We start from the raw sequence: 23,897 nt of genomic DNA on the forward strand, positions 1-23,897 counted from the left end.
TATATATGGAACAACTTGTTGATTTCATTAAAAAATGACAAGAATGAAAGGTATGTTGACTTTTGAGATCGATATACGGCCTTAAGCAGTCATCGAGACAATGGTATATACGTTTTCATAATACCATAATGGCATATGACTTTACAATGATAGATGATGATCATTGTGTATATATTAAAAGATCCAAAGATCAATTTGTGATCATATCATTATATGTTGATGATATACTAATTGCTGGAAGCAATATGGAGTTTGTTAATACTGTTAAGAGTTGGTTGTCTTCCAACTTTGAGATGAAGGATATGGGTGAGGCTGCATACATTTTTGGAGTTAAGATTTCAAGAGATCGTCCGAAGAGATCGTTATCTCTTTCGCAAGAAACATATATAAATAACGTTCTTGAACGATTTCGTATGAAGATTGTAAACCCATAGACACTCCTATTGCAAAAGGTGAAGAATTGAGCCATAAACTGTGTCTAAGGATTCCACAAGAGAAGGAACAAATGAAACATGTTTCTTATGCTAGTGTTGTTGGGAGCTTGATGTACGCTATGATATGTACAAGACCTGACATATGTTTTGCAGTTAGAATGGTGAGTAGATACCAATCTAACCCAGGTCAAGCACATTGGAAAGCCGTTAAGAGAAAACTGAGGTATCTGAAAGGAACTGCTGATTACAAGTTGAATTACCAAGGAAATGATCTGCGACTCGAAGGCTATTCAGATGCTAATTAGGGAGGAGATTTAGATGAAAGAAAATCTACCTCTGGATTTGCTTTCTTCTTGAACAATGGCGCCATATCATAGAGCAGTAAGAAGCAAACGTGTATAGCCTTGTCCACGATGGAAGCTAAGTTCGTGGCATTATCAGCAGCGGTACAAGAAGGAGTTTGGCTTAAGAGATTTTTAGATCATTTAGGTGTTATTGAGAAAGCTGCAAATCCATTATTAGTTAACTGTGATAGCCAAGCAGCTATAGCGTACACCAAAGATCCAAAATATCATGGCAAGACCAAACATATAGATACCAAGTATAACTTTGTCAAAGATATGGTTGCACGAAAGGATGTGAACTTACAGTACATATCTATGCATAGAATGGTAGCAGATCCTATGACAAAACCAATACCTAGAGATGTGTTTTGTGGTCATGTAAAATCTCTAGGATTGCATAGAGTCTGATGTACTGGATTGTAATTTCCCTGAGTTGTTCACATTTATGAACTAGTGTTTTTTCATTATTAATGCTTATGAATCTTTGTTTGATCTTTATGCATCTTAATGCTCAGTGCATTACTTTAAGTTGAGAAAGTATGTTGGACAGATATAAGATTGGCCTACTCACACGGGCAATCGCCTCTATTTACTATGTGATAAATAGATATAAGACGGTTTTTAAGCTTATTATTTATATGATAATCAAGAGCTCAAACTTAAAATATATTTATCGCCTTAACCGGGTGTTAAGATGATGACACAATATTTACTATGTCTGAAAGTAAAATAACCCACATATTTTACTTTATCTGTCTATCATGCCAGATGTGAGTTCTGATGAATTTTGTGAATGAGTAGATATGTGAACTCAAGTTAGACATTGGGTATGTCTGAACTATCATTTGTACGGTATTGAAGGTGTAGACATACGCTCCATGGTAAATGAGTTGATACCGTAATACGTATTTCATACTACGTATGCATGAGACGAGCAATAAGAGTGGCAAAAGTTTGATCTCAACTTTTATGCCGTGTGAGACTCTTGAGGAAAAGAGTTCCTCAATTTTTAGTGCCCTCATGACTTTTACTTATTCTCAAGATTTCTATTTAGTATTTGCTATCTTACGATGTTGTCAATGGTCATGAGTTGATTCGATCTAATGGGATATTTCTAGAAAAGCAAGCTGAACTGAAATTGAGAGTTTGAAGAAAAGAGGAAGATCAAATTTGGAGAATCACATTGTGGTTTTGTATTCACTGGTCGACCAATTATGACTGTCTTTGGGATAATCATAATTATGAATACAATATATATCTCATTGCTTAAAAGAGATCAAAAGAGATATAAATGTGATTGATCGATCTGAGGTACTGCATACTAAATCTACTCAGAGTGTGATGCCCATTATGAGCTGCTATATATTCCTAACAGATGTATAGCAACGAGCTTTCAAAGTATGCTGGTCGCATGAATTATTCACCGGTATGAATGTTGAAGAGAGGTAAAGAGAATCATGTTCGGCCCACCATATGCGAGCGGGAGATGGTGGTTTTATTAAAGTGATGGGTTTAAATTGGCCCGTCCGCCCATGTTGGGCCTAAAAGCCCGGCCCAGAATATTAGGGCTCATGGATGGAGGGATATGATGAAGGGACACGTTTCCTTTTGGAGGGAATGTATTTAAGGGAGAAATAAAGAGGGAGGAACGCACATTTTGGCATAACGTACGTTCCTCCTCCCTCTCTCCCTCAAAAACGCTCCAAAAAAAAAAAAGAACAGTAAGCAAGAGGCGACACCCATCTTCCCTTCAAGGCAAATTGACGTCATCAGATCGAACGGGATCAGTTTCTCTCCCTCATATCGGCGTCAGTGTTTAATCGTTGGCTAACAAGGTACGTTCGATTCTATGATGTGCCTTAGGGTCGGTGATGCATGTGTTTTTCCCGGGCTCGTCTTCCGCACAAGTTTAGGGGTTCGATTTAGTGTCAAATCCGGTTTTAAGGAATTCGACAATCCCAACACTAAGACATCATGGACAGGGTTGGGCTATATCCGTCACAATCAAGCTCGTAGCCTGTATACCCACAGAATCTTGGTTGCTTCATATGCTTGAAAGGATAGCTGATTCGTATATTTCCACAAACAAAAGGAGCGCATTCTTGGAATGGTGGGAAGTCGTCGGAAGCTCGCACGAGGAAGTGAATTTTGAGGGAGATGAAGAAGAGCAAGGAGAGAGGAAAATGGCGTGGTAAGATACATCCTAAGGGAGATGGTGTTGGAGCGAAACAAGGAGGGGTACATATGAAGGAACATGGAGGAGGGAAATGAAAAAAGATAGCTATCGAACGTTGATGGGGAAGATGTGGCCCGGAAACATGCAAAGCAATTTTCTTCGAATTTCTCCCCATGTTGTTAAAATTGAAAGGTGAAAACTTTCTCCTAGGTTCTCACTAAAAAAATCTAGCCCCTTTGAGGGGTCGAGAGTTCGTGTCATGAGATGTAAAGAACATGTCAAACCTAAATTTTTCGTTACTTGACTTATTGGTTAATGCCCGATTTAAAATACTTGTCCATGATGTGAAATTTTACATTAAGCTCGGAGCATCTTCACTCATTGTATTTAAACCGTTGGATCGGTGGGTTCGCAGATACTAACCTAATGATTCAACAGTTGAGGCAAGGAAAGTTGTTGAGAACGGAGTGATAAAGTTTAAGGACTTGGGAGTCTAAATTGTAACATGCTGTAGCGAGGATGAGATGACTGCATTAAATATTAGAGGGAAGGGCGTGCCCAGCAAAATGAGAATGTCAGGCTTTTAGGGGCATGAGCGGGTCATTTTCCAAATAACGAGCAAACCCAGCAATCCCTCCCACGGAAGAACATTAGCTAATTGAGAACCGCGCATTAGGTGAGAGTAGGCATACATACCCTGTTTGCCGTAAGTCGTTGAATGGACTCCGTCAGGGCAGATACAATTGAATCGTAGCCTTTTCCAGTCATAACCGCATCTTCCCCTTGATTTGTTCCATTTTTTCGCATTGTGATGTGTCGACAATCCAGGTGATCTCAAAGCTTTTGTTCAGGAACTCACTAATAGCAGCATGAATAAAAGAAGCACTATGATCGCTGCCCTCTGGTGGTGGTTGTAGACCTGGAGCTTCACTATGTGAATTTGGGACAAGGACACTGAAGTTGCATAGCTCGTGTAGTGGTTTTGTAAGATCAGCATTTATAGCAAAGTAGCCATGTCCATACAAGAGAACCAATAATAAAGTTGAGGGGGCCACGATGAATTGCAATTACATAATAAGGAGGAATTGAAGTAACGTGAAGTGTAGTCAAAGAGACTGAAGTTTGAAGAGGTGTTGACAAGTATTCCAGGACATATATCGTGCCATAAATCCGTCCTCGCCACCTCAAGGACATGCTCGCTCCAATCTATGTGGATCACCCGATTTTTCAGGGACTCCATGGACAGGGTTGGTTAATTTCCGTCACAGTCGAGCTTGTAGCCTGGATACTCACAGTAACTTGGTTGCCCAATATGCCTGAAAGGATGGCTGATTTGTTGCTCTCCGCAATCAAAAGGAGTGCAATCTTGGAACGGCTGGCATTCGCTAGAAGCTGGCATAGAGAAGTGAATATGGAGGGAGATGAAGAAGAAGAGCAAGGAGAGAGAGGAACACGACATGGTAAGATCCATCCGGAGCGAGATGGTGTTGGAGCAAAACAAGGAGGGTGCATAAATGAAGGAAAAGGATGAAGAGGATAAAGGAATAATGCTGCTTTCTAGAACGACTTGGCCCCAATGCTCTCACGAGATTCACTTGATTTGGCCTCCCGAAGACCAAGACTTTGGCGCGGTGAGACGAAAGCTGAGAAGAAAGGAAGGAGAACAAGGCACGTGGAAACAAAGCCAAGTAGCTTGAGCTGCTGGCTAATTTTGAACTTCACTTGAGGAAGACTTGGAATAGTATTCCCCATTTTCCAATTCCTACACGCAGGCGTAGCCCCAACTAATCAACGAGCTTTGCTAATCTCGTTCAATCGAGGATAATTCAATAAGGACCTCAAGAACATAGTTAGCAGCGTTCTAGACAAATACAGGGCCATCGCCTAGACTAGAAAACAGAAGGGGATTGGAGCCCCAAAACTCAGGCGGCTAAACAATTATGTGGACGACTTTCTCTTAAGCTTTGCCTAGTCATCTTTTTCGAACTGATTTGACTGATGATATCTACGCATCATCAGCCCAAAGAAGCAATCTGGTTAACATTAGTCAATCCCAGAGGCCCATGATTCCTCGGCCGAGCTGAATTGGCCCCATCTCTCGTGATTTACGATGATGACGACCCACATTAAATAGGAAGCAATAGGCTCGCCATCTTTTTCGTGGCAGAAATTGCTTAGGTCCATAAATAGCTTAGGCCTCAAGCATTGAAAATAAGACTTCTGCTATTGGTACTCAAAGATAGGGAATTCGTCCTCATTGCACTCTCCCCAGAAAGGATAAGTTACATTTGCGATGGTTCCGCAATTAAAAGAGCTGTGGCAATCGGTATAGTGGACATTGTCATCTCCCTTGCATAAAAGAACTTGTAGAACAATGAGGCCGACAAGGACGAAGACTAGGATGGAGTGTGAGGTGGAGGAGAGAAGGAGAGGGGCTGCGTCACCCATTTGAATAAGTTCATGCTCTCACGGGTGGAGAATAAATTGTGGAACGAGGGTTTAGAGATCATAGGAGCAAGTTGAGGATGGAGAAATTCTTTTTGTATTCACTTTCTTTGAACTGAAGTATGAAAGGGATGGATGTTGTTAATTCTTCCTCAGTATAATAGAGAAAACTATTCTGACCATCGACTTTGACCAAGACCAGTTTCAGTCTTCTGGTATTTCGTGGAGGAGGGAAATCAAAGGGATGGCTATCGAGCATTGAAATTGGGTCTGGGGGTGGAAGTGATGAGGAAGACAGAGGAAACAAGCGAAGCAATTTCCTCCGGAGTTCTTCCTATGTAGTTGAAATTGTAAAGTGAAACCTTTTTTAAGGTTCTCACTGTGGAAAAAGTCTAGCCCATTTGAAGGGTCGAGAGTTGATGTTGTGGAAAGTAAAGAACAAGTCAAACCTAAATTTTAGGTTGATTGACTTATCGACTGACGCGTTCTGCTTTGAATTACTGATCCATGATGTGAAATTTTACAATAAACTCCGAGCATCTTCGCTCACTGTATTTAAACCGTAGGATCTTGCGGATCACAGATACCGACAAAATGATCGAGCATTCAAGGCAAGGAAGGTTGCAGAGGATGGAACGATAAAGTTTTTAAAACTTGGAGTGTAAATTGTAACACGATTGTGTATGCCATAGCGTGGATGACCGCACTTCGTTTGAGGGAAGGGTATGCAGAGCAAAATGAGATTGTGAAGCTTTAGGGGCATGGGCGGATCATTTTCCAATGAACAATCGAAGGGAAGAATGACCCAACAATCCTTCTCATTGAACAAGTTCAGCTATTTGAAAACCACATATGGTGAGAGTAGGCATACATACCTGAAGGGACGATTGTCGGTGCTGGCGGAGGGAGGCTTGCCGGTATTGGCGATTTCTGGCAGATTGTCATAGAGGCTCCATTAGGACAAAAACAATTGAATTCTTGCCTTGTCCAGCCATACCCGCATCTTCCCCCTGATTTAGTGCAATTTTCGCACAGAGATGTGTTGGCAATCCAAGTAATCTCAAAGCCATTTTTCAGGATGTCTCTAACAGTAGCATGACTAATGTTAGCGCTCTTGCTACCCTCCAATATTGGTATAAATGGGACGAAGACACTGAAGTTGCATAGCTCGTGTAGTTTGCTTGCAGGGTCCACTTTGAAAGCAAAGTAGCCATCTCCAGACGCAGGACAGGAGAACCGATTAGGTTGAGGGGTTGACGGTGAGTTGCAATTGTAGAATAAGGCAGAATTTTGGTAATTGGAAGCGTAGTTGAAGAGACTGAAGTTTAAAGTGGTGTTGACATGTGTTCCAAGACATATATCTTTCAATAAATCCATCCTCGCAACCTTAAGGATCTGCTCGCTCCAATCCATGTGGATCACCTGATACTGCAGGGACTCCATGGACAGAAGGGTCAGGTTACCTCCATCACAGTCAAGCTTGTAGCCTGGATACCCACAGTAACTCGGTTGCTCATTATGCCTGAAAGGATAGCTAATTTTTTTATCTCCGCAAACAAAAGGAGCGCACTCTTGGAATGGCAGGAATTTGCTGGAAGTTGGCACCAGGAAGTGAATATGGAGGGAGAAGATGAAGAGCAAGGACATAGATGAACACGACATGGTAAGGTCCATTCGGCGAGAGAAGGTGTTGGAGCAAAACAAGGAGAAGGGTAAATGTAACTGAAGAGGATGCAGAGGATAAGAACAATGCTGCTTTGAGAATTATTTGAACCCAATGCACCAATGAGAGCCACTTGATTTGGCCTCCCGGAAGACCAAGACTTTGGCGTATTGAGACAAAAGGCTGAGAAGAAAATAAGAAGAAGAAGGCGTGTGGAAAACAAAGCCAAGTAGCTTGAGCTGCTGGCTAGCTGTAGACTTGACGTAAGGACGACTTGGACTATTATTACCCATTTTACAATTCGTACACGCGGCCCTCAACTAGTGAACGAGCTTGGCTAATCTCCTTGACAATTCAATCGAGGACACTTCAATAAGGACCTCGAGAACATAGTTAGCGGCATGCAGGGCCATCGCCTAGAATAGAAAAAAGAAGGGATTACAGCCTCAGAACTAAGACGACCAAACTGTCATCTGGACGAGTTTCTCTCGATTTTCCCTAGGAGTAAGCCACAAAGACCGCCTGCCCACTGGGAATTGCCCGGACCGGATCGAACCGCCCGATTCTAGGCGGTTTCCGGAGGGGCCACTCCGATTCTGGTTCATAAAAATGGAATTAATGATTTTTGATCTGATTCCCGATTCCAAGGATAAAACCGCCCGAATGGGACTGTATCGACTTAATTTTTTTTTTTTTTTGGTTATTTCTTAAAATTATTCAGAGAACAGCAACCCTTCATGCTCGTTCTTCCCTGTCGGCTCTCACGCCTCTTTCCCTCTCTATATGGCGGAGGACAGCATCGTCCAATGTCCGGAGGAGGAGGGCCTTCGACGAGCTCGGTGTGGTGGGAGTTGAGTCGAGGAGAGCAACGAGGATGGAGTTGGAGCTTATCTGACCCCCATGGAGTTGCGGGGGGCGGTGGGGCAATGCGGAGGAGATAGGAGGGGGGAGACACCGCAGACGCGAGGATCCATGAGGGCGCATGATAACCATTGGATCTTGCGGATCATAGATACCGACCCAAAGATCTAACAATTAAAGCATAAAAATTTCTAGGGTATGAATGATAAAGTTTTAAACTTGGAGTCCAAGAGCACGCATGATAATCATTCTATTTCGACTAGAATTATTTTTTTTTGTTTTTAGGAACGGTTTGAAATAGAAATACTTTTAATAATGTAATCTCATTTTTTATTTATGGAATAAATTTTTAGTCCCAAAATAGGTTTAAAACAGAAATGAGATGTAAAATTTTCTACTTTTCTATTTTTGAAATAGAAATGAAAAATAAAAACTCTTTTCATCGCTCGCCCTTGCTATAAGCGGCCTGCCAATCACTGTCCACCATCCACTGCCGTTATTCAAGATGGAGAAATTTTATATTGTTATCAAACGAATTTCTCTTACAAAAATAGAAATTTTGTGCCATTAACAAACCCGTATTTTTTCTCCGAAACTCATTCGGAAAATAGAAATAAAAAAAATTCATTTCTAGAACTCATTCCCATCCTAAACCGTGACATGATGGATGCCATGGGGAGGGTGATTGCACTTCATTAGAGGTTAGGATATGTATGGTCAGCAACGAGGCTGTCAGGCTTTAGGGGGCATGAGCCCGTTGTTTTCCAAACAACAAGCCAAGGGAAGGATATGCCCAGCAATTCCTCTCGTTTAACAACTTTAGCTAATTCAAAACCACCTATAATGGGTTTGAAGGTGAGGAGTTTTGTTATGATATACGGAAAAATGTGATCGTGGAACACAACGTGACGAGAAGTGTAAACACATTTGATTTGGAGTTCAAAACGTTTTCTCCAACTTTACCAGGTCATCTTTGAACTGATTTGACTGATGATATTTGATATATCATCGGCCCAAAAAAACAACTTGGTTAAAATCAGTGGATCCCAAAAGCCCTTGACTCCTCGGCCAAGCCGGATCTGGCCCATATCTCGTGATTTAAAGGATGATGACCCACATTGGCTCTTTAGCTCGGAAGCAATAACCAGAGCTTGCCATCTTTTCATGGCAGGAATTGCTAAGGTCCAGATATTGCTGAAGCCTCAGTTATTCATTTAAAAGCCAATTCCTCCGGAGGAAAACGATCTAACCAAAGTAACATCAACAAATAAGAGAAAAGACATCCTTCTGAAAAGAAACCACCACTTTTCCATAAAGTTTATTCTAAATTGTGACCAATTGATAGAACCTACTTTTGAAATTGTGCCCCAAAAAAAAAAAAAATTATCACTTCCATTTGGCGCATACAGTCCTTACTAGAAAATTACTTTAGTCCGGGTGTTAAATTATCTCACATCACTTGTCTACAGAATTTTGCATTCCCTTTACATACATGTGATTTTTATTCACTTATAAATTTACGTATTTGAATTAATTTTGAACACGCTATTAGAGTCAAGTTCTTCCTAGATTTTTTTTTAAGTGTGCCGCCCCTTGAGTCAAATTCCATGTGTGGCTTCTAATCTGATTTATACTCAAAAGGGGTGTTAAACTATTTCACCTCGCTTGTTTATGGCTAATATTTTTTAAAGGAAAATTTCAAATAAGTACCTAAAGTGGGGTAATTTTCTATAATAAAACAAAGGTCGAAAGTTGATCTTGTTCCAAACAAGGGCCTAAAGTAGCCAAAGGATTCTCAAATAAGGGCTTGAACTAACCAGCTGGCCAAATATTCACCGACAACTTTCTCAAGCAACTAAAACAAGGGCAATCCTGTCCAATATAAGTAATTGTGTAAAAAATGGATAAAATACCCAAGTTGAATTAGGATTAGGGTTCTTCCTTTAATTTTTTTTCTCTTTTTCTCCTGCCACTCAAACAAAATGCTATCGCTTGCTTTGCTAAAGGTATCTTTGGAGAACGTTTTAGTCACTCTGACAATCACTCTCTCTCTCGCTCCCTCTCATCCACTGTAATTTGTATTTAGTTGAATGAAAATCCGCCAAATGAGCAATGTGCGATCTTTAGAGGCCATTTCCCTCAATCTTTGAAGGTTGGGCTGAAAATTTTGGGATAATTATTTGAAATTTTTTGACATAGGACTACTCGGTTTGCTCGTGCTTTTGAATCATAGGTAATTGTTAATTTTGAATTTGTTTCTCAGATTCGTTTTCTCTTTCACATTTAGAGTTTTCTCTTCTCCCTCTAATTTTTACACGGCTTTCTTCTTCAACCTCTATGGAGGGGAGGATTCGAGCTGGATCTCTCCCTCCCCTTCCTTTTTCCTTTTTCCTTTTCCTTTGTCTGATTTGATTCTTTGTTCTCTTTTTCTTACTTTCCTCATATTTTGTGGAACTTTTCTCTTCCGATCCAGTTTAGATTAAGAAGCTTCTCTCCCCATTTTGAGTAGAATTATATCCCAATCTAGTCAAGATTTGGAGATTTTGCATGTATTATTTCGGGTTTTTGCTTCCCCCAAGTTTCGTTGGTGTGCAAGTCCAGTTTCGAATGAGATTGGAAGAGCTTCATGAGGGTTTCTCTTTCACAAGTGTCAAATCTTTACTCACTCAACCCCATTTTTCTAAACAGCCATAATGCTGGGGACATCGAACCTAAGTGCGCATTGTCGCAAGGCAAAGTCATAGCAAAAGATGGAGATCTCGATGCATGCTCATTATTGAAAATGGATTCGGTGATTGACCATCAATTTTGGTTCGAAGAAATCTCAAATCTGCTATTCGAGTAAGTGAAACCTTATTCTAACAATTCTTCTCGTTATCTAGAGCATAATTTGTTTTGAAGTTGTATAGGATTTGTCTTGGCTTGCAATTAGACTGCAATGTTTACGCAAAAAATGAATAAAATGTTACTCTGACCCAAAAAAAAATTATTTCCCAAAGAGAGGAGTCATCCATGTATCCATTATTAACTGTTGCAGTTTCTGTTACAGACGAAGGGGAATAAAATTATATATTTTTAGTTGAAATTCAAGAGTCGATTATGTGCAAGTGTTCTGCATGGGTTTGTCGTGTGATAATTTAGGCAAACCAAACAACTTTAGTGTAAGCTGTAGTCTTTTCTCTTATTCGGATGCTCTTGGTTTAAGAGAAAATAGAAGAAATGACAATGTAAAATGGTGATGGTGTTGTGGCACTTCTTGGTCTTCTCATTTTGCCATCTATCAAGCTAAATTTAAATGTGATGAATGGATATTCGCTAGTCTACCTACAGTTTTCTTTTCTTTCTTTATCATTTTAAAATTCTTCATTAGGATTATTTTATGTGATTATGTTTGTTTCCTGTTTCTGATTAATGTTTCTTTTGCGTTACATGAACTGCTATGGAGGGACTCTTTTTGTTTTGTCGTCCTACTTCTACTCTGTTGATACAGCCGCAATGTCGCATGCTTCAAATTTTTTTGACTTGCTGAGCGGGAGTTCTTCAATTTTTAGCGTGGCTCTACTTCTTGCAGAGTATCAAAGGGAAGTACGCAATTTTTGGATTTATTGTCGAGTTTTCCGTACATTAGCTGGTTGGACTTGGACAGATTATGTCAACATCTTAGTATCTACTCGTGATGGAGCTGTCACATTGTGCCTTCTGATCACAGAAACACGACGATTGGAGCCAACAAGAGCACAATCGGTGTTACTCCTCCAGAAACGATGACCATGTCATTAATGGTCAACAGGCTAGAAAAAAATGTGACTGCAATTTGAAGTAATTACCAGTCAAACATGAATAATTCTTCATTCCATCCACAAGCGGAGGTAAACATCCTGCACAAATGCAGCGACCATGGCAAACCCGATGCCAAGTGCACACATTCTTTGATGATCTAAGGCTGTCACGTTGAATGGGAATCCTAGCGTCCGTTTGTTTCAAAGGAAAATGTAACGTCTTTGAAAAATATTTTCCAAAAAAAAAAAGGAAAAAAAAGAGTATTTTTGGTGTTTGGCTTAAACCCAAAGATGAACTAGATGATGTTTTCCATCATTTGGCATGGAAAATCTAATTTGATTTTCCTAGGGAAAATTATCAAAAATTTTAAATTTTTAAATTATTTTTTTCTCTTATTTTTTTTTTTTCATTCCTCAACCAATAATCATCGCCGCTGCCACCGCTAATCGTCATCACCGGTCGCCGCCCGCCGTTAATAGATTTGCCAATTTTCGATCACCAATCACTATCGACCAATGATCACGTGATCGTTGTAGGCTATCGCTGGCAAAAGAAGAAGCAAAAAGAAAATGAAAGAAAATGAAATAATATAAAATACTAAATAATTAAAATTTTAAATATTTTAGAAAAAATAATTAAAATTCTATTATACATTTTTCGTTACTTTTATAATAATAAATGTTTCATTAACCAAGGACCCATGCACAACCATTGACTTTGTCCCTTCTAATTGTTTGAATCCCGATGGTCTCGTCACATTATGATTATTTCATGAAAAATTTGGATGATTGTGCCATCCCAGATTGTACGTGTTGGAGTAGGGATTATTCTAGACCTGTTAAAATTCTTAACAAAGTTAGAATTTTCACTAAATTATTTAAAAGTATTACCTACCTGACACTCTGTGCTAACACGTCCTCCACCACAAAATTCACATGTCAAATTCTGAATTTTCATGGCTGAAACACTCATATTATCTAGCTTTTTATTGAGTGCTTCAAATTGTACAACAATTGCAGCAAAAGCATCCACTTCAAGAACTCTGCTAGCTTTTCACATTGGTAGTCTCTCAGTAGGCCACTAATAACTATTAGACGCCATCTCCTCTAATAGATTGTAGGCTTCTTCTGGTGTTTTATTACTTAGAGTTCCTCCTGCAGCTACATCAATCATAGAACGAAGATTTGTACTAGAGCCATTATAAAAAGTTTGTACCTGTATCCATACGGGTAGTCCGTGATGTGGGTATCTCCTAATAAATTCTTTGAATCTTTTACATGCTTCATATAATGATTCATTATCCATCTGCATAAAATTAGTAATATCGTTACGCATCTTTGTAGACTTTGCAGATAGAAAGAACTTACCAAGAAATTTCTAAGCCATATCATTCCATGTAGTGATTGATCCTGCAAGTTGAGAAGAAGGCCAACTCTTAGCTTTGTCTCTAAGAGAGAATTGAAATAATCTCAATCTAATAGCATCATTTGTAACTCCATTATATTTAATGGTGTCATAGATTTCAAGAAAAGCATCGACGTGAGCGTTTTGATCATCGCTTGGTAGCCCACTGAATTGCATTGATTATTGAAGCATCTGAATGAGTGACGGCTTAATCTCAAAGTTGTTTAATTGAATTGCAAGTCTTCTGATACTTGATGTGGTGCCTTGAACTGTTGGTGCGGCATAATCTCTTAAAAGTCTATGTGGGTTTTCATTATCACCGTCTGCCATATTCTTAGCGTGATTTATCTATTCTCTCAGTCACCTTTTGAATGTAAGCTCGATTTCTGATCAAGTTTAGCAAGTTTCCCTTGTTAGCTACGTGTCATAAACCGATGTACACCCTAAAATAATACAAAACGAAAGCTAGATTGAACTTAAAATTATCTAGCATCAATATCAATTAGTATTAAACAAACGATCCCTGGCAACAGTGCCAAAAACTTGTTTGTAAAATTCTAAACGCTAGTGAACGTGTCGAACAAGTAATATAATGATGAGTAAGAGTATCGCCCCCACAGAGATTGATGATTAATAAACTAATTAAATACTAAAATAGATTAAATCTAAAATTTATCTAACAGATCAAAATATAATTGAGAATAAATTAAAACAAAATTTGGAGATTAAATGTAGTAAATCAATCAGATAAATATGTTAGAGCATCCGATTTTACCATAACCATTAGATATGAATTTCAGATTGTTGTGGGTACAAAAACGATATCAAACATGTGATAGTGAAATTTCCTAATCTATTTACTATTCTATCTCTAGGTATATCAAACATACTCAGTTTATTAATCCACTATATCTCTATGTGAATTAAAATAAACATAAGTGCATTAAAAAGTATTAATATTCCTAATTTACAATGAGTCTTTTGGATCACCTTATCACTGAAAACTACACAAACAATGCGGTATATCTCTATCCACGTTTAATTCATGGTTATATATTATAATGAGTAATTACATATTGTCACTTCTTAGTCTCAAATATGTATATCAAATCATTCAAGTGGTGGCCAGTCACTCAAAAGCATTATGCGCAATAATATATAACTAATATGAATGAAATCAATTACAAAACATAAAAATCATGAAATTCATATCATTATGGTTTGGCTACATCGTAACCCTAATAGAAGAAACTTAGAATATAGTAGAAGAAGAAATAAAAATATATATTAAACCCAGCATCTTGAATCAAAGAGCAAGAATTATGTCACTACTTTTGTCTTCTCTGAAAATACTTGAAAAACTCTCAGAATAACGAAAAACAATCTAACAAGAATCTAGCTATTGTATCAGGTTCTCAATGTTCTCCTATTTATAGGATATCCAATATCCTTATCTCCAAGTAATTGCACATAAAATTAAGGAGTAAATCAGAGAATCTTTGATTTGATATCTATCTCTCAACGCTTGTAGATAATATTAGGGAACAAAATCAAGGATTCTCTGATTTGATATCCATCTTCCATTGCTTTTTTTATTATTTGAATTTCTGATTTTTGCCATTCTTTTCCTTATCTTCCCCATATCTCATTATTCTGCATAAATAAGGAAAATTAGAATAATCAGAAGGAAATCCAAATATTTTCTAATAGATAACATAAGTGAATGTGTTAAACAACCATTGTTGTCCCGGACTTGAGGGTTAAGATCAAAGAGTGAGCACTAGGGACCGAAGCATGACCTTTATAGACTTGGGCTCAAGTGCTGAAGTATCATGTATAGGCACCATGGGATTGGGCCTAGTCTCGATGGATCCAGGCATGGGTGTTGGGTCCCAAGCCCGAGCACCGAGTTCTTGGGCCCAACCTCAATGGTCCTAGGCCCATTTGCTGAAGACCTGCTTCTGAACGTCGAGACCTAACGTTAAGGTTTCTGTGTCCAAGCATAAAGTTTCAGGCCGTAGCATCGATACCTAGTTATTTTTTGAAGACGTGTTTTGACTCTTTCAAAGAGGAAATCATTTTTTTAATTTAAATTTTAATAGAAAGTCATTTCCGTTAACTCATTTTCCTAAATGAATCAAACGTCAGAATATAATAAATTATTTTAAAAATATTTTCCACAAAATAACGGACTGCCATAGATCTCTTTAGCTAAAACGACTGCATAAAACTAATCCAGTAGTTTCATCTACTCTATAGTGCCGTTCACTTTCTCCGATCCTCTGTTTCTCGGGATTGCATGCACTTCATTTATACGGAACCTTTGGGTGACGGTCGACTGCTCCAATGGAGTCGATGTGCCGTGACCACAAGCGAGGAGCCCATTGTACACAATCATAGCACAGATGTTGATATAGTACCTATTGTCGGTCGCATACAATTTGCCACCTCGCTTTGTGCAGTGAGCACATAACTCTCATCATCTAAAGGTTCATTGAGATAATTCAAAGAGGACATCATTCTAAACGGCCAAAATTTATATAGTCCATCATGCATAATAAATCATATAACAAACCACATTCGAGACATGAGATCATACTGAGGATGGGACTGTTGGGCTTAAAAGTCTCAGCCCTAATATGTATGATATAACTATAATTTAACATTAAGGATGTGTTTGGTAACATTTCTATTTCAAGAAATAATTTCTTTTCAAAAATAGTTTTTTTTCTATTTCTACTTCCTAAAGCAATTTATGAGTAAAAACGTGTTTGGTAACTATACAAAATTTATATTCTCGGAATAGAAAAAGAATAGGAATGCATTTGGTATGATTCATAATTTCTTTTAATTTTTTTAGTAATTTTTTTTTTTTAGGATTTTTTTTTCTCTTCTTCTTCTTCTTGCTCCTTTTGTAGCTGCCGCCGCCGCCGCTGCCAACGCTGACGGCCAGTAACCAGCAACTGGTGGCGGCGACAATAGCAGTAGAAGTCGGCGTAGCAAATGGTGGGGAAGGAAGAAGGAAAAAAAAGAAGAAAAAAACTTATTTCTAGAAATTATCCCCGGGAATAAAAAGCTACTTTTTTTTTCTTATTTATGTTCTAAATCTATTTCCTGGCCATTTTTCTATTCTAATGAATAGAAAAATTAGTTGGCGTTAGCAAATGGATTTCTATTCTTTATTTTTATTCTGGAAAAGAAAAAACAATGAAATTGAAAGGTTGCCATGCAGGACCACAGCTCCATGCAATTAAAGCCATATACTAAAACACGAATACTACGAACCTCAACTCACCTTAATTTTGTCAAGATGTCCCAAGCGAAACAAAGAGGCAAGGTGTGCTGCTGAAGGAAAAATTGTGAAGGCAAAGTAACCGTGAGGGCACAGGTGGAGGTTTGGGTACGGATCAACGTGTTGGACATGGCAACGAGGCTATATGCCGTTGTCAGGAGCTAGCTGGGGCGTCGGGACTGGTAGTGCAACTTAGAATATTGCCGAAGCCGCTAGACAGATCGGTGGAGGCTCTGGTTGCGATGAGGGAGCTGGCGGCGGTTGCTAGAATGCTAAGATGATGAGGGGCTCAACTGGTCTGGCGAGGTGGAATTACCAGCAATGATAGGGCACAGCAACTAGTCTTGCTGGATGTTGTGATATCTCTAGATTAACTCACTCGAGGAGATATTGTTCGTATTTTCTACTTTAGCCCATTCCATACTGAGTTTACAATTTTATCTTTTTGGTGTACAAACTGACATTTTCCTAGGTTGTCACCCATTCTTTATAGGCCCACCAGCTTCAACTCAGTTCATTCCCAAACCGTATATTGTAAAGGGTCCTGATCTAATACCATATCACGACATCCCTGAATTAAGTATCATCCGCTTTAACCCATCCCATATTGAGTCTCAATTTTTTTGTTTAGCGTACAAGTAGGTAGCAAAATTTTGCTCTTATGTCAAAAGGCACTTCCGTGTGTTAATTTAGTTTTTCACGTACATATCTCAGAAATGCTCTCTCCTTATTCGGTGCATAATTCGATTAATTCCTGCTTCATTCATCATCTTGCGCCATGGTCGCAGGAGGCTCAGCGAAAGTGCTTGGCTTCCGCCAAAGAACTTGCAGGAACACCGTGAGCGCGAGGAATTCAAATGGTGGCTTATTGGCACCGCTGGAAAGGACTATGACTGCCAAGATGAGGAGGAGTCGCTGGTAGAGAATCTCTAGCACACGGCTGAATAGATGGGATGCACCGGAGCTTCGATAGACGCGCTGAGAGAGAGATGAGAGGGGTGAGAGAGCTTCGCTATGAAAATTCTTTGAGCGCTTGTGTTTGTTGGTCGTTCCCCCCATTTGAGTGGTCTCTGGAGTCTCTATTTATAAGTGTTTGGAAATCCCGGAGACAAGGGTGTGATTTTTTTTTCAAAATGAGACGAACATCATGACTTCAAATTGAATGTCCCCCATTCGCTACAAAAACTTCAATTTTTAAGCTGCACCAACATTTATCCGAAAATTTCAATTCACCACTTTTAACCTCCCCACCCCTCTCCTCTCTCTTCAATATCCAACTGTGGATAAGGAGAGCGATTCTAGATTCTATACAAATTTCACCCGAAATCTACCTGCCAAAAATAGGTTTCTCAACTGTGGATAAGGAGGCCGTCGAAATGTTCACTCCTTTGCTAGATCAAAGCCATAATTCATCTAATCATTGGTTTCTTCCTGAAGAAAAGCATTAAAATAAGGGCAATCCCAATTCTAGCTCCTGATGCTGCTATTCCTAAAAACATAGAATATTTTGAAACAACAATCTCACTTCATCACTTTATCGAGGCTTCTAAGTTGTGAATCTTTATAGAAAATAGACAACGAAAACACAATTTAACGGATTAGCTACTATGGCTTTTGTCCCCATAATGCCACATTTCCCTGCTAGGACACAAATGCTTATCAAATAAATCCCGAACGGTTGGGATGAAACTAGTAAAAGAGTGCTTCCTACAGTGCGATAGACCGTGCATATATCTCAAATGGAAACATGTGCTCATGCTTGGATCCACCTAAAAGAACGATTTTATATGTCTCAACATTTTATATTTCAACTGCACGCCTGGTCAGATTTGAGCATCACTAGTGGAGGTGGAAGCTTTTTTCTGTTTGGTTGCGTTCACAACAAAATTCCACAAAGAAAATCAAGTAGCTTTAGTTTGAGATATGCAAATTTTACCATGAATTTGGTGCATCTTCACTCAATACATTAAAACAATTGGATCTTGTGGGATGCGATAGCAACCTCAAGATCAAACAAATAAGGCAGTAGAAGGTTGAGGTGAAGTTCTAATTTACACCTTCCTCCACATGCAGAAATGAAAGATCAAGCAAATCAGTTGATATAAAATCTTAGTCAAGAAGTAAAAGCAGAAAACTTAATCCCCCAAGCATTTACCATAATTGCAGCTTTGAGGATGAGTAGCATCTTGGCAAAGGCAAACAAAATTAGTGTTGTCGAATCCACACCGTCCCTCACTTCCCTCACACCTGCTGCATTGATTGCAGTCCAATTCAATAGGAACCCCTTCTTAATCTCACTGTAATCCATAGACATCAAGGCTAGGGAAATTGTCATTTACGTAAACAGTATACTAACTGCAAAGTAGCAGAGCTGATGGCAAAATAGTAATCCATTTCCTGCAATGCTTCCTTGGAAGAAAGGGCAAAAGAATGGTGGTGCAGTTGCTAGCATAGCTCATTATGTAAAAACTTGTTGGCTGCGAGGATGCAATTATAGTAGAAGAAGAAATTGGCATTAGTGGAACTGAGATTGAAAGGCCATCTTTCGAGGCTGATATTACACGGAGAAGCATCACAGGATTCCTGGTACACAGGGGCATTAAACATGAGGAATGAATTGTGCACATAGAAGATATCCTTGATATTGAACCCCTTGTCCGAGAAAGTCAGGACAAGGTATATCTCTTTGCAGGTAATCTCGAAATTCGGATTGCCACAATAGGACTCTTGTTTGCTAGAAATCCTTAAAGGGTAGCTACTGATGTTCGGCTGATATCTACCATTCTAAGGCATGGAGGCCTCGTGCCGTGCATCATCCAATAAGAGTCATATAGACTAACTTGGTGAAGATGATGATAATCACCAATTGGCCGAAATTGCTAATATAGATGTTAGTTATCCTATGTAACACAATCAACATTGTAGAAAATCTTTTATGATATTTTAAATTTTTAAATTTTTAAATTTTTTTTATTTTCTTTCTCTTTTCCTTCTTTTTGGTGTTTTCTTACATAACTAGGCCCTTACCAGCCACTCATAGCGAACCCTTCTTGGGTGCGAGCAAGTGTGATGACCCTCAATTGGCCCCACTTGGACCTAGGCAAGGCCATTGCAGCCACAAAAGCGACGACCTCGGTCCTCATTTGCAGCCGACGAGGGTCGATGACCTCACTAGCCATAGTAAGAAAACAATGAAGATGGAGAAGAGAAAGAAAGAAACGAAAGGACAAAGGAAAGAAGTAAATAAATGTTAAAATATTATTAAAAATATCCACGTCGCATTGACTATATCACATAGAGCGACTAGCATCTATATTAGTAATTTCCAACCAGAATTAATCAAATAGATTCAATTGTCAAAACGTAAAATGTTTAGAACTCAATTAACAAACTTGACAGGTTTTGGGTATTCGACTTTTTGAATAATTTTCCCTCAGGAATATATTAGTTTGAACTTGTATTTTGTTGCATGCTATGTTCGATAATCCTATGTGTACATGGGAAAAATTTTAAAAAATAAATAAGGCTAATTTTTTTCGTGAAATAAATAAGGCTAATTTTTTTTTCCTTCTTATCTGCCTTTTAGAAATAAGATCAACTGGATCTTGTCACAAATGGTATCGGTTACCATAGACGAACGGACGAACGGATATTGTAGTCAAGGTCGGCTTCCTCGTTGTTGGTCATTGAGGACGAATGGTATTGGTCATCGAGGACGAAACTCGTGTACTTGGTTTCCCATTTTCAACTTAATGCTTGATTTTTCATGCCAATTCAACCAAGTTGTACCGTGTAAAAAGAGGACGGGCTCCGCATCTCTGCTCTCCAGGGAATGATTAGGTTGCTATCGAAATGCAGCGTAGTGCTACAAACGGGCGCTTGTGGCGTCCATTCATCCCATGTTTATGTTACTTGCAAGGCACCGGCGTAGCATATGCAAGAATAGTCCTTTATCAATACTTAGATCGGTCAAACCAATCCCTCATCCAAATAAAAATGAAAATCCTCGCTCCCTGTCTCCTCGTAAATTCATTAACTCCATTCACTTAGAGAAACCTCCGCAAGTAGGAACAATTTTTTTCCCAGTCGGACGGGAACATTTTTCAAACGCCCCTGCATATTTTGGTAACGTTTTAGGAAGACATCCCCGTGCGCATCACCAAATTCGGTGTTCCGCTGCCTGAAGACGTGTATGATAATCATCCTTTTTCTCTATTTTTTTATTATTTTAACTCTTAAAAATAGATTTAAAACATAAATCCGTTCAATAATGCAATTTTATTTTTTTATATTTGGAGCAAATTTTTAGTCTAGAAATATATTTGAATAATAAACGAGAAGTGACGCCCGCCACTAGCCGCCGCCCCTCTTCTGTAATGGTATTATTTAAAGATTAAAAATGCTAAATCTTAAAGCAAAAAATACAATGAAAAAATGAAGATATCCTAAGGGGAAAATGATATTAACAGAATTGACACTTATCCAAGGTCTCTATTTTATATGTACTGAGAAAAAAAGGGTAATCCAAATGGATATGAATGTATATAAGGATATAACAAATGAACGCACAAAGGAAGCCTACCATGCCCCGATTCGACTCAAACCTGAATGTTCGAGTCATGAGTCAATATCGGATAAACCATCAACATTTCATAAACCATCAACATTTCATATTATCAGTGCTAAAATCTGATAAAAGCGGACCCCCCATATGCATGACTATGTGCTATGCGAGGCTAAAATGAATAAGTAATGGCAGCAAGGACTGGCTCGGAGAGGCGTGAGTGGGCTAAATAACGCTTGCTGTTCAGATCGAAGAGCGATCGGGACAGTGAGCGTTCAGCCCACTTATGGGCCTTGCAACATCTCTAATTCATGCCTTGGTGAAACTAGAACGGCGCTACACCGACACTAATTGGATTACCCAAAGCACATATGCATGATCAAATCAAGGTGACAAACGAGCGATTCCAAGCAAATATCACTACGAAATTATGTCCTTCCTCTATTGGTCACATCAAAACAGGATTGTACGCACACGGAAATATCATTTAAACATTTATGACCTTAAGCAAAAAAGGACGCCTAATTAGTTTTACTCGATGAAGAATTACAAGATGTTTCCAATAGGTTTTACAGAGTTCCTATGTCCTCAGGATCAAGTATTGGATTCGAGAACTATAGATAAAATCGAGGCATAGATATATTGACATAATGGCAAGAAAGCGTTAGTGGACTCACATCACAAAATAATTTGAATTGTGGAAGTACAGAGGCAAAATTGCTCATCGCGCTAAGCAAGATGAAGGATGGGGACAAGGTTTAGGAACGTCCAAAACTAGGAGTGACTCTCCTATCGATCGAGTCCCCTTCTTTTCCCATGATCTCTCTCTCCCACAAAGAAATGAAGGCTTGCTCCCATTTTGCCTTACTATTTGTGAACCGTGAGACCTCTCTCTCTCTCAAAATTCAATTAAAACCACTCCTACGTCATTTACTTTTATAAGGTGATTCCTTTCCTAGTCTAGCTAGACTTACCCTTATTTTATTTTATTTTTTTGGTACAAAAAACTTACTCTTATTTCAAGTTAGCCCCTATTAACACTTAAAATTTGCCCTTTTACTTAAGACTTAATCGCGTAAAAAAATTAGGAATTAATTTTTAATCCATAGCAAAATAATTTCCATTAAATTGCATTGGCTATGGACATTAGGAACATTTGCATTACTAGTATTAGTTATTTAAAATCTTTGAAAAAATTTTAAAATTTTTCTTTAAAAAAAAATTATTATCTAAAAATTGTTATTATAAAAAAAATCGAAAAGAGCCGGGCCAGGGCTAGGTCTGCCCGACCCTCTCTTCTCTTCCTGCCGTTTCATCTTCCCGCGAGGCCAGCCCAATCCACTTCATCTTCCTTTTTATTGCCCGAGTGGGCCGGCCCATAGCCTTTGCCTTTCCAGCCCGGCCTACTCCTCTTTTCTTCTTTTCTTCCTAACACCCCCCACAACACGTGGCCCAGTTCTCTTCTCCGCCAGCCCAGCCTCTTTCTCTTCTTTCTCCTCTCTCCAGCCGCTGGCTCGACGACAAACGGGGAAGGACGACGGCTGTACGTGAAGCGAGGACGGCGAGGACGTTGGCAACGAGCGTTGTGCGCGACACCAGCGTAGGGAATGTCGTCTGGTATGGGGCTAGCCGGCGTCGCCCTGGAGGAGAGAGAAAAGCCGAGAGAGGGATAAAGGGAGAGAAGGCAGCGAGAGAGGATGAGCTCTGTTTTTCTGCTGGTTAGAACCGAGAGAGGTTTAGCTCGAGAGAAAGAGAGAGCGAGCTCGAAAGAGTGTTTCACCTTCGCCTGAGGTCCGTTCGGTGCTTGCCGTCCCTCGTAGTGCTGCATCTGAACGAGGTAGGTCTTTCCCGAATGCTTGTGCCCTGTTTTTGGGTGGCGTTCGCGCGAGCTTCGGTACCGTCGGTCTTCCATTAAAGCTGCTCCATGTCCTAGCATGCGTCGTTAGGAGTTTTGGTCCGCGATTGAGTCCCTGGCAAGTCTGAAGTCCCTCGCTCAGTAGTGTGCACCAAATGTTCGCTAGAATGTCTAAGTGAGGTCTGGGTTCATGTGATTTGTTTTGGCCGAGATCTGTGATTTTAAGGTTACTGGTGCTAAATGCTTATATGATTCGTCCCTAAGTTAGTCTCAAGTGTTAATCATATCTATTATGACCGATCTTTGCCTAAACCCAAATCCCAAATGAGCCTAGGTCCTCCCTCTAGCCAATGCATTCTATTTGTTTGATGAAATGTGAAAGTGAGATTCGGAAATGGTTTTTATGAGGTTCGTTTCTATGGTGTTATCTTTGTTCAAATTGAAGTCCATTCCATCGTGTCGTTTGCTCATGCTAGTGTTAGTACTTGAATCGTTGGAGTTTTGACCATATGAAATTTTAGGGCTTGAAAATCTTTCATTGGAAGTATTCTGGCAATGGTCATGACCTCCGGCCAACTAGTGGCCGACAATGGTGGGTGTCGGTTGGGCTAGACGACCAACGTTGGGTGATGGTCTGGTAATGGCTCAATGCCCACGAGGGCTCGTCTGGGCGGTAGTGTGGCTTCGATGCGGGCGAAGCCGTCAAGAAAGAAAAAGGAGCCGCATGAAGAAGGAGAAGACGAGAAAAATAGAAGAAACATAGAATATAGGGAAAATATAGAATATAAAAAATGTATTAAAGAATTAGGTTTTATTTGAGTAGTTTGGATTCAGTCAATGGATCGGGTTAGTGGGTCGAACTAGGTAAGCGGTCTGAATTCATTTTCACGGATAAGAAAAAAATTAAAGAAAAGGAGTATTAAACAATAATAAGAAAAAAATATTTAAAAAAATCATAAAATAGGTTTAAAAATTAAAATTCAAAAAAGAAAATATTTTAAAAAATCAAAATTTTCAAAATTTTTCAGAAAATTCAAAAATTAATAAATATCTTAAAATTTTAGAAATTTTGGAGAACA

The 23,897-nt window shown here is 39.2% G+C and overlaps 1 protein-coding gene and 1 non-coding gene across 2 annotated transcripts in view; one reads left to right on the forward strand and one right to left on the reverse strand.

The window, feature by feature from the left end:
* Window positions 1-7,061, reverse strand: part of LOC108957345 (LEAF RUST 10 DISEASE-RESISTANCE LOCUS RECEPTOR-LIKE PROTEIN KINASE-like 2.8) — an 8,880-nt gene extending 1,819 nt beyond the window's left edge. Inside the window, exons 1-2 of the mRNA XM_039306751.1 lie at window positions 6,397-7,061; window positions 6,275-6,329 (exon numbers count right to left, since the gene is read on the reverse strand). Coding sequence (XP_039162685.1) covers window positions 6,275-6,329; window positions 6,397-7,061 — 720 coding nt within the window. The remainder of the gene's footprint in view (window positions 1-6,274; window positions 6,330-6,396) is intronic.
* A 5,873-nt stretch (window positions 7,062-12,934) lies between these two features.
* Window positions 12,935-13,040, forward strand: LOC120291045. Its single transcript, XR_005548851.1, has one exon. It is a non-coding gene; the product is annotated as a small nucleolar RNA R71 (small nucleolar RNA).
* Window positions 13,041-23,897: the final 10,857 nt, after the last annotated feature.

This window comes from Eucalyptus grandis, chromosome 2 (assembly GCF_016545825.1).
Source record: "Eucalyptus grandis isolate ANBG69807.140 chromosome 2, ASM1654582v1, whole genome shotgun sequence".
Classification (NCBI taxonomy): Eukaryota; Viridiplantae; Streptophyta; class Magnoliopsida; order Myrtales; family Myrtaceae; genus Eucalyptus; species Eucalyptus grandis.